Source organism: Tachysurus fulvidraco, chromosome 26, assembly GCF_022655615.1.
Source record: "Tachysurus fulvidraco isolate hzauxx_2018 chromosome 26, HZAU_PFXX_2.0, whole genome shotgun sequence".
NCBI classification, from domain to species: Eukaryota; Metazoa; Chordata; class Actinopteri; order Siluriformes; family Bagridae; genus Tachysurus; species Tachysurus fulvidraco.
In genome coordinates, this window is record NC_062543.1 from 6,592,225 (window position 1) to 6,603,261 (window position 11,037).

Sequence of the window (11,037 nt, forward strand, 5' to 3'; positions counted from 1 at the left end):
TAAAACTCTATGTAATGTCATGCATAATTACATTGCACAGTTTTTCTATATTATCATAAAGAATCATAACATTTATGCACTTATTGCTCTAATAGTTTTGTACCATGAAAGAAATGTAAGGATTTTTATTGTAGCAATGCAATATTGTTTTTTTATTTTTTTTTATCGATTGATCGATATAATTATTATGATGGGCTCCTATTGGAGCAGCAAAGTTATTTGACCTGCATCAACTACATTTTTCTTCAAGGCCCGTCATTTTGTAATCGTCGGAAGCTTTAAAGATTTGTACGGATGACTAAACACGACGTGCTGTCATAAAATGTTCAAGCACAAAAGGCAAATGCTTGTAAAATGTTTAATGCAGACAGGATTGCTGTTTTCATAACACTCTTAAGTTCACTTGAAAACCAGTAGTTATTTTAGAAAGTGTTTGTTTATTTATTTATTTATTTTCTTCAGCGGAGGAGGGAGATAAACGCTATGACCACAGATCTGGATGGATTAAAACCACACATTAACCACCTCTTTTTCATTATTCCCATGAATAAGCAATCATGCCTAATTTATTGTTCACCAGTGACCTAATGTACAGAATTAACATTGCATCGTTTCCAGTCACATATATACTAATGGTATATGATTCATTCCTGTTACATACTCGAATTCATCCGTTGAATTGTGTGTTTCTAATCCCATCTGATCTAATCTCTAATGCCATCCGATCTAAACGTGTGATCTGTGACGTGTGTGTTGTATGATCACCATTGTAGGCAGGTGTAGCTAAACGACAGAAGACTCTCTCTCCACTAGTACAGGTAATCCCATTTCAGGCCTCCAGCTTATTTGAGTTTGCCTGCTGCTTGGATTGAATGGCTACTCATTTTTGCCCCACAGTCTCCCACAAACACTCACACGTGACATACTCGCACCCTCGAATAAAAGCCACGGTGTCACTCGGTTTTTGCGCAGGTCATGATTTTCACCGTCTTTAAATAAACAGTCCGTCCTTTTAACGTATAAGTAGTGGGTTATTCTGTAGGTTTCATCAATAATCTAAAGTTCTTACTGAACAATAGAGGGTTTTTCTAACACACAGACTCTTTAAGTGGATTTACTGTATTGTTTACATTTTATTTAGGTTGTTTCTTATTTTGCTTTAGTATCTGCCCGCAAACATCACGTATAAGGATCCAGCAACAGACAGAGTTATAAAAACTGTTAGTCTGCCTAGTTAAGTGTGTTTGATCAAGTTTGATGGCTATTTCAGTGCCGTGGCCAAACCGATATAAATCTAATCTGTTGTGTCTGTAATAACATACCAGCTGTCAAAATGTCACCATCAGATAATCATCAAAACACAGAAACATGCTTCCAGGTTATGATCTAATGAGAAGACAGTAATAAGAACACAGCTGACAGACTGTACGAGCACTCACCCCCCCCGCAGAAGTGACTTTTACCTCAGGTGATGAGACAGAGGCTTATATATGGACGATCTTCTGATTATGAAGTGAGATGTGATACTCAATGCAGAATCTAAACCTATAATTCATGAAAATATCCCAGCTGTTTTCGATAAGCAGACTTTAAAATACTGTAACCCGTATGAAACCGATTTCACAGCCTCTCTGGAAAACCTACTGCATCTTTTTTTTTTTGGTCGTCGTTGCTCTAACCACCCCGCTGTGTTCAAAATGTCATCCTCCGACTATTTAGCTGAGCTGTTGCCTGTTGTGCGTCAGTTTACCAATTTTAGCTTTGTGTCATAAGGGCGACGTGAATCGTATTCTTTTACGAAATGTCACAGCTTCTTTATAAAGAAATGACATCGGCTTCTGCTACAAGCGAACTTACTCAGCATCCCAGGACTCGCCGTCTGTCGTTATTATTTTAAACTTATACTAACGCTGGTTAGTGTGTCAACTGTTTCCCTGTTATTTTTCGACCCGCAGTGTTTGAGTTTGACACCTGTGGGGAGAAAAACATTGTGTGTGTATTAGTTTGTAGCTCTGCATGATTCTTGTTCGTGTCTATTTGCTAGGTCTGCGAGCATGTATGCAAGTATTTTGGTTGCACCTTCATCCCATGATTGCTGCCATCTTTCCCCTTTGTATGGGTCACGGGGGACAGATCTGCTTATTGCTTTAGCCCTGCTGGCTTATAAGCAAATACCCCTCTGGTGTCATGCTGGTATTTGATGTGTGTGTGAAGCTGTGTGTGTGTGTGTGTGAAGCTGTGTGTGTGTGAAGCTGTGTGTCTTCTTCCTGTCATAGTTTCCAATGAAGAATAGTTTTTATTTTGATCTCCATTTTTGATTCACTTTCAGAAACTGTTGGGGAATTCCTTGTTGAAGCTGGAGGGTGATGACCGCTTGGATATCAACTGTACTTTACCACTGACCGATCAGGTATTTGATTGATCTTCCACCAGCTGTTCGGATTGGACCGATCCATAAATATTGGCACCTACGAACCTTCTGCAACAAAATGCATGCATGCCTGACCTTGGCTTAACTCTGTAAACGATGCCGTGTAGTTGGTTAATGCACTGTGTAAATGTCAGACCTGGCGATCTTCTGTTTTCAGATCGTAATGGTGGGTTCAGAAGAGGGACTGTACGCCCTGAATGTGATAAAGAACTCTCTGACTCACATCCCGGGCCTGACTTCCGTCTTCCAAATCCAGATTCTCAAAGAGCTCGACAAATTGCTCATGATCACAGGTCAGTCCACACAAATATAATCACTAAACCATTCTTGTGTCATAATGCTGTTATATTCTCTATTTTGATTGGCAGAAGGTGTTGATTTGTGTTACTGATTGGAGAAGTGCTGTGAAAGAAAACAAATCACAGGATAATATAATATATTAATTACTTACTGTAATTAATACACACATGGGGATTTTATTGGTAAGAAAATGCTCACCACATTTTTTTTTTCTGTGTGTGTATTGTGCAGGAGAGGAGCGAGCTCTGTGCCTGGTGGAGATTAAAAGAGTCAAGCAGTCTCTGTCTCAGTCTCACCTGCCTGCTCAGCCTGAACTCTGTCCTTATATCTTTGAGGCAGTGAAGGGATGTCATCTCTTTGCCTCTGGCAAGGTGTGGACTCAGGCTTGAATTATACATATATATCACATATCAAGGAATATCGATCAAGGAATACTCTGACATCACATCTGTGACATATGGGTGATGATCACAAAGCTTCTCACCTTTCCCTTCGTTATGAATCAGATATTTTATTTCATAGAAACTCCCTCATGGCAAAAGTCTAAAGGCAGATGTTAGGATTTGACAGAGAAACATGAAGAAATTATTTCCACTGGTAATGACTCCTTCTTTGTACGAGCCTAATGACTTATGAGGGCACAGAAAAACATACTTTATAATTTGCAATTAGAGATGAACACAATTTTAGTGTTAGTACAGGTATTGTGATCTTTAGGTGTCCGTCGGAACGAATAATAATGCTCCAAACCTCGCTGAGGGTTCTCTGAAATCGCGTGCTGCAGCTAAACCAGCTCTTGTGTGTTGCAAGGGCTGTCATTGTTCCACTGACTATTTCATGCGTGTGTGTGTGTGTGTGTGTGTGTTGTGCAGATTGAGAATGGGATGTGTATCTGTGCTGCAATGCCCAATAAGATCACTATCCTGCGCTACAATGAAAGCCTCAGCAAGTTCTGCATCAGGAAGGTGAGTCTGCAGTTTCAGCACTATTCACATGCTGCTACAACACATCACTTCATCATCACTTCCTCTGCAGCAAGTTATTATACTCTGACACTTCTATGTATCTATCTTTGTCTATCTGTCTGTCTGTTCAACATCTTACTTTCTCTGTTTGACTTATTTCTGTCTTTCTTTGTGTCCTTCTCTCACTCTCTTGCTGTCTATTTTTTACTATCTTTCTGTCTGTCCTTGATTTCTCCCTCTCCCTCCCTCTCTCCCTCTCCCTCTCTCAGGAGATTGAGACCTCCGAGCCCTGCAGCTGCATCCACTTCACAGGTTACAGCATCATCATCGGCACAAACAAGTTCTACGAGATCGAGATGAAGCAGTATGTGCTGGAGGGTACGACTCACACACTCACTCACTCGCACATCCAGATTCTCACCTGGCTCCTGGTTTAATGGAGCGTGTAATGCAGGTTCGATCAAGGTGTGTGTCTGCGTTTGAATTTTTATTCTGCAGAGTTCCTGGATAAGAACGACGTGACGCTGGCCTCGGCCGTGTTCGCAGCCTCCTCGCACAGCTTCCCCATTTCCATCATTCAGGTGTCCTGCGCGCCACAGAAGGACGAGTACCTGCTCTGCTTCCACGGTACACAGAGGTCTTATTGAGTTCTGCCCTTTGTGAGAATCACATGTTATTGTGTCTTTATAAATCACCAGTTGTGCTTGTACACCTGCAAGAGTAGTTAATGAACTTCCCTAAACAGTGACATGTGCCGTGTAACCTTCTCTGCGTCATTCACCTTGGCAGAGTTTGGAGTTTTTGTGGATGCGTATGGCCGCAGGAGTCGCAGCGAGGATATCAAATGGAGTAGACTTCCCCTGTCCTTCGGTAAGTCTGTGCGTCAGGGTGTTTCCTTATTCCTATCAGTAGTTTTCCATTTACAGCAGTGGACATCAGCGGTACCATGTTAATATTCTGCCCCATTGCAGCCTACAGAGAGCCGTACTTGTTCGTCACTTACTTCAACTCTCTCGACGTGATTGAGGTTCAGAGCCACTCTGCACTGGGGTAGGACTACAGATTATATCCTTATATTCTGCACATTATATAATAGTAATTATGCCTTAACGTACTTGTTATAACTTTATAGTGCTAAAATTACAAACTGTTTGTGTGAATGTGTGTGAACAGGCCTCATGCCTACGCTCACCTGGACATCCCTAGCCCACGGTACCTTGGTCCTGCCATCTCATCCGGCGCTGTGTACCTGGCCTCTTCTTACCAGAACAAGCTGAGGGTCATTTGCTGCAAGGGCAACCTGGTGCAGGAGAGCTCCGCCTCTGAGCCTCAGAGAAACGGCTCCACCCGCAGGTCAGCTGCTGTCAGAGCATATACACACACACACACACACACACACGCACACTTCGGGGGAACTTGACTAGCTCTACCAGCTTGTTGTAGTTGTAGCATATTAGTGAAGCCTGTAGATAAATGGACTAGGGTTGATAGTGAGTACCTTTTAATTCTAGGTAACTCCAGGTTAGTTTCAGGACTGGTCACATCAGGGGCTTGGAAATGGTGTCATTCTGTCACCATGGCAACCGCATGAGCAAGTGCTTTGCACGACCGCCATGAAAACAATCCTGTTTCCACAAAACACAGCTCTGCAAAGATGATGCAAACGGCCACCATAGAGGTTAGATGTAATCTTTGGACCTCAGAGATTGTAGGTTAATTGCTGCAAGCATAAATATCGTTCCATTTCCATTCCAGCTACAAATTGGAATGAAACTACTTGGTATAAAAGATTGAAAGCAGACAATTTTCTCAATCATATTGCTGAAGATTTTTACTCGCACGCAGACTGTGTATTAAAAAGATTATCAGGTCTAAGAGATTAAATGGTTTGTGCTTCTACTAACACATCACTCGGTCTGCGTCTCTTGGTGATGTGTTAGTGTTGATGGAGGTTTGGGGTGCGTGATGTATGATGTGGCTTACGTGTGACACTCACAGTTCATCCTGTTCTTTACAGGAGGAAGAGCGCTTTTTTTATTTGCTCCAAAGCGTAAGGAAGCTGTTGCTCTTTTCTATATATTTTTATGTCAATGTGAAAATATGATGTAATATGAATAAAGAAAGCATTTTCAGGCCAATTTTTGGACTCTCTCATATCAGTACTGCCACCTGTGGGTACTTGTGTCTGTTGCACGTTTCCTGTGCACACACATCAGTTTGAACGGATGCTCATGGTGAAAATGCTTTGTTTAATTAACCATCATTCATCTCAAGTCGTAAGACAGCAGCGCAGCTCTGAAGATGGTTTGATCATCAGTGACGGGGTAAGGGATCATCAGGATTTTATCCCAATTATCTCACTTTGATCAATACACAGGTGGATTATGGGAAGTCGGGAAACACGTTCTAGTGGTTGTTTATGGTGAGAATATGATTTCCTTCACTAGCACACTTCTCTGCTTGTATGTGTTGTCAGTGATGTCAGTATGCATTTGAGTCTATTAAAACAGACATGTAACCTATGATGTGTCACTGTTAAAGATGGCAAATCTTTAACTGTATGCCCAAAATAGCTTCAGATTCCTGTTGCTGGCTGACAGGACTGGACCCTGACGTGTTGTTCTCGTACCATGTTGTAGCCTGTCCGCATGAAGGTTTGACATGTTCTACATACTGAGATGCTTTTCTGTTCGTCTCCTCTGACCTCTCTCTCATCAACAAGGCGTTTTCACTCTTAGATCTACTGCACACTGGATGTTTTTTTTATTTATTTTATTGTAATCCCTTCTATCGTTCTAGACACCGAAAACCAGATCAGATCGGACATTTCCAGCTCATCAAGCACTGGTGTCAATCTAGTCAGTCACTGAGATCACGTTTTAGAGTTTTTTCCTACTAATTTAAAACCTCAGCTCTTGTATATGTACGATCCTTTGTATTGTGTTGCTTCAACATGACTGGTGTGTATATATAGAGAGGTACAGAATTTGGTTTGGCTGATGGTTTATTTTCACAGGCTTCTGTGATACTTATAGTGACATAGACTTTGAGTCTTATGGATTCCTGAATGAGAGAAACCTGGTTTGCAGGAGTTTTTTTTTTTATCACTCAATTTTAAAAACACTCTGTGAACTGCTGAAGCCCTTTTATGAGTTTGACTGAGAATATTAACCACACGTTTACATCTTTATTGCCTCAGCAGCCCGAACAAACGCGGCCCACCCTCCTACAACGAGCACATCTCCAAGCGCCTGGCTTCGGGCCCCGGATCTCAGGACAGCATGCAGCAGGTGGCCACACCACGCCGGTACCGTGAAGCTCGGACCGAGTTTCGCAGGGACGCGTCTCCCTCCGCACCACTGGAAAGGGAGAAGTCCCCGGGCCGTCTTGTGGACAGGGGCATGGATACCCGGATGGAGCGTTCACCTGCCCGAGTGATGGAGCTGCGGAGGGAAAGATCACCTGGTCGTGCATTTGAGAGACTGCACACAGGCTCGTCCCGCACACCAATCAACGGCGTCAACAAGGTACCACCAACCAGACCTGATGCACAAAATACTAAACGCAATCATATTTAATATAAGATCCTTTTGTTTGTTGTTATTTTGACTGAAATATTAGACGGCTAATGGCAGACTTTTGTAGTTTTTCACTTTTTAAAATGAATCACGGAAATGTTTGTTCTTTGCAGTGGAACATTAATAATGAATAATTATTAATAAATTATTGGGATTTGGGGTCAAAGCGTATGAATATTTATAACGTGTGAGCTTGTCCTCCTGTTGTTTTGTTTTTCTGGATAATGAAACTCAGTGAATCACCGAATCCCAGTGACCCCATACAAGGTGAAAGGAAAAGAAGCCTGATAAAATACACTATATCAGATTAATACAGTGATACCAGATACGAGTGCTTTGAAATACAGATTTTTTTTAGATACGAGCTGTGATGCGACCAAATTTTTGCCTTGAGATACAACAATTTTTTGAGATATGAGCATCCGAGCTGCCGCCGCCGAAACAAAGATCCTCCACAACCACGTGTGGTCTGTTTCCCACGCCTCAGCTTCCCGCGTCTCACTCGGTTAAAGCCGCCTTTCCACTGCACACGACAAACGACGGCCGATAAAAATTCCCATTCACTGAGCCGCTTTCTAGCACGTCGCTGCTGCTGCGATTTAAACTCCCTCCTCACACCCCGACTCCACCATGCCAGAACCCGTGTTCGTTGTACCAGTTTACGTCATAAATCTCCACATACCCCCCCCCCCTTTTTATTTATTTATTCATTCATTCATTCATTTATTATTTTCCAAAAAAAAACTATGCATGATTAGTGGTTCTGTTAGGGGGGGTGGGGGGGTGTCCTATTCTATTTTCTAGGATTTCTGGATTCCTGCCCAGAACAGAACCATACCACCAACACTAACTATGCATATCAACTAATAAATTCTCATTTGACAAAGTGGTCCTGACAGAAGTTTAGTTAAGTTCGTTAATTTTAGTGAAGTTTAGTTAAGTTCCATTTAAGTGTAAAGTAGCATTGAGTGTACAGCAGACAAAATTCCTCCTACGTCCTCCTCCTGTTTACTCCTCCCTCAACCTCCGTACGCATCTTCCGTAAAGTAAAACCAGTTTATTTTTTTAACATTCTCTTTTATTACTGTATCTTTTTATACAATATTTGTCATTTATAAATACAGGTACTGAACATTTTCCATATTCAAAACACAAACAAAACAACTGGAGTGAAATTTTGCCAGCTGGAACGGATTAATGGGATTTCAATTCATTTAAATGGGGAAAATTGCTTTGAGATACGAGCAATTTGAGATACGAGCAAGGTCACGGAACGAATTAAACTCGTATCTCGTGGTATTACTGTACTCTATATATGCAAAATCGCCTAAACTAGATCCAAATGACATTTGTTTATTGTAAATACTGTATATAATTTTTTTTAAAGGTATTTTTTTGTGCACTTTCTCCATCAGTATTTCCATGCTTGTGTGTGTGTGTGTGTGTGTGTGTGTGTGTGTGTGTGTGTGTGTGTGTGTGTGTGTGTGTGTGTGTGTGTGTGTGTGTGTGTGTGTGTGTGTGTGTGCAGGTGTGGGATCAGTCATCGGTCTAAGTGAGGCTGAAAAGAGGAACACAGCCCATCGTTTTATCACATCTTACCAAAAAGAAGATTGTCGTAAGTCATGTGACACAGTCAACTTGCCCCGTGGGAGAAAACCAAGGCGGCGTGTGAAACCCCTGCACAGTAACGCTGACACAGCACAATCTCTCACTGTTACACGCCTTACGTAAGATTAATATTACTGACACCCACCTGGATAGCAGTGTGTAGTGATACTAACATTTCTAAACGTCCTCGGAGGGGTTGCTTGGTCACATGAGTATTTTTTCCTACCTTGATGTGGAATATAAAAATAAATCCATGTCGATTGTCAGAAATATACAAATGGAGGAATATGACACACATGACCCTTTACTGTTCTGTTCAATCTGTTGTTTCTTTTTTCTGTCCCTTTTGTTTTTCCTGAGCCTGAAAGCACCACGGCACAAAGATGGTTGCGCGGCGTTGGAACGAGCATCGCCTTAACGCCGTGATGCTTTTTGGATAGCAGGCTCTGCACACGCTTTAATGTCTGTCGGTCTTTGTCTCCTCTCTCCCCACACTATACTGTCTACTGTCTCTGTTGAAGGAACAGGAACTTTGTAACACTTCAGGATGTCATGTGACACTTGTAAATAAGCAGTTTTTTTTTTAAAGGGAATACTAAGGCTGGTTAAGCCATGTCTATTTTTGTTAAGAAAAAAAGTGAGAAGCTCATTTGTAAACAATTCCTCTTGAATGTCCAAACCACGTGGCCCGTGTATGACGTCCATGCGTATGCTTCAAAGTGGAACATTTAGCTTGGGTCCGTTTTACTGGTGTACGTGATCATCTCGTCGAAGCAAGTTCACACCTCGAGGCTCCGTGGTTTTTTGTTTGTTTGTTTGTTTGTTTTTTTCTAACATTTTGCTGCCCGATCAGCTCCATTTAAAGATGTAAGATATGTATCTATAGCGTTTAACTGTTGTTTCTCAGAGCACTAGAAGACAATTATAAAGCATTGTGACAATGTCTGTTTTTTTTACGGCACAGAAAAACGTGACGAGTGAAGGCGGTCTGTTAAAGCCGCACGTTTATATATTTATATATATATTCACACACACACACACACACACACAAAATTGTCTATACGTATACATACTTCTCTCTCTGTGTGTGTGTGTATAAATATATATATATATAGGAAGGTCCTGGTTTATTACTTGAACCAGCATGATCTTTGACCCTCAGGATATGAATGAATGAATAGCAGAAATATAAGCAGAGAATATTATTTCCTTCAGATCGAACGCTATACTGACGGATCAGCTATCCATAGTGACTTCTCAGTATACAGTTCCAGCAGTGCAGCACCGAGTCACCAGGATAGCCATTCGTACCGTGCCGTGTCACTCTGTAGCATGTAAATTGTGAGGAACAAAACCAGAACCCACGTGTTCCGTTACGGCCTCTTGTTTCCTTTCCTTGTTACTTGATGCACTTCCTCCATCGTGCTCTTAACGCTGATGTCCAACAACTGCTGACAAGTAGCTTTCCTTGTAGTTATTACTTTCTTTTCTCTTTTTTTATGTCAAAAGCATTAAGTATACTACTAACTATTAAAAGAAATTATCTTTCTTTGGGGTGTCTTGTCTTTCATTTCTGTTCTGAATAGTCTGAACGTTACTAACAGAAAATCCCAGCCGAAAAACATGGCTTATATTGGGTGGTAAAGACAGCTAAAGAAGAATAAGAAAACAACATGGTGAACATCAGTCTAGAAGCTCTTCATCCTTTTTATCCAGAGACACCACAGTCGTTCCCACTTGGGCTTTAAGACCACAGCTTATAAATATACAGGTGAAACCTCACCTCGATAAAGCGGTCACAAAGCAAAAGTTACTGCCTCGGACCTTTCAGTGAATTCTTTTCTACAGACGTTCAAACAATTTAAAGCTACTGAAGTAATTGTGACTTCTAATGGCTACTGTTTGTGCCCCCTCGTCATTTATATTATGTGCTATTACACACTATATGGATTCATGACATAAGCCCAATTAAGTCTAGGTTCAAGGTAGAGGTCTTCTCGAAGTCCCGAAGTGACCCAAAGCACTTTTTACCTGAACCCGATGTGCATAGTTTATTAATTTTTTTAATAAAGACCCGACCCGAGACAAACCCGAAAAAATTAGACCCGAGTCTGACCCGACGGCTTTTTTTTAACCCGACTGGACCCGAATGTTG

The 11,037-nt window shown here is 41.5% G+C and overlaps 1 protein-coding gene across 6 annotated transcripts in view; it reads left to right on the top strand.

Annotated features, from left to right (window-relative positions):
* The window catches only part of cita (citron rho-interacting serine/threonine kinase a), a 71,158-nt gene extending 60,727 nt beyond the window's left edge, over window positions 1-10,431 (top strand). For 2 of the 6 annotated variants that reach the window (XM_027137824.2, XM_027137826.2), the window contains 12 exons: window positions 774-818; window positions 2,330-2,410; window positions 2,589-2,724; window positions 2,963-3,102; window positions 3,604-3,696; window positions 3,966-4,074; window positions 4,195-4,323; window positions 4,486-4,566; window positions 4,668-4,746; window positions 4,870-5,049; window positions 6,896-7,223; window positions 8,803-10,431. In XM_027137824.2, coding sequence (XP_026993625.1) covers window positions 774-818; window positions 2,330-2,410; window positions 2,589-2,724; window positions 2,963-3,102; window positions 3,604-3,696; window positions 3,966-4,074; window positions 4,195-4,323; window positions 4,486-4,566; window positions 4,668-4,746; window positions 4,870-5,049; window positions 6,896-7,223; window positions 8,803-8,826 — 1,425 coding nt within the window. In that variant the 3' untranslated portion in view covers window positions 8,827-10,431. The remainder of the gene's footprint in view (window positions 1-773; window positions 819-2,329; window positions 2,411-2,588; window positions 2,725-2,962; window positions 3,103-3,603; window positions 3,697-3,965; window positions 4,075-4,194; window positions 4,324-4,485; window positions 4,567-4,667; window positions 4,747-4,869; window positions 5,050-6,895; window positions 7,224-8,802) is intronic. The other 4 variants (XM_027137827.2, XM_027137829.2, XM_047809601.1 and 1 more) reach the window with 3 other exon arrangements.
* Window positions 10,432-11,037: the final 606 nt, after the last annotated feature.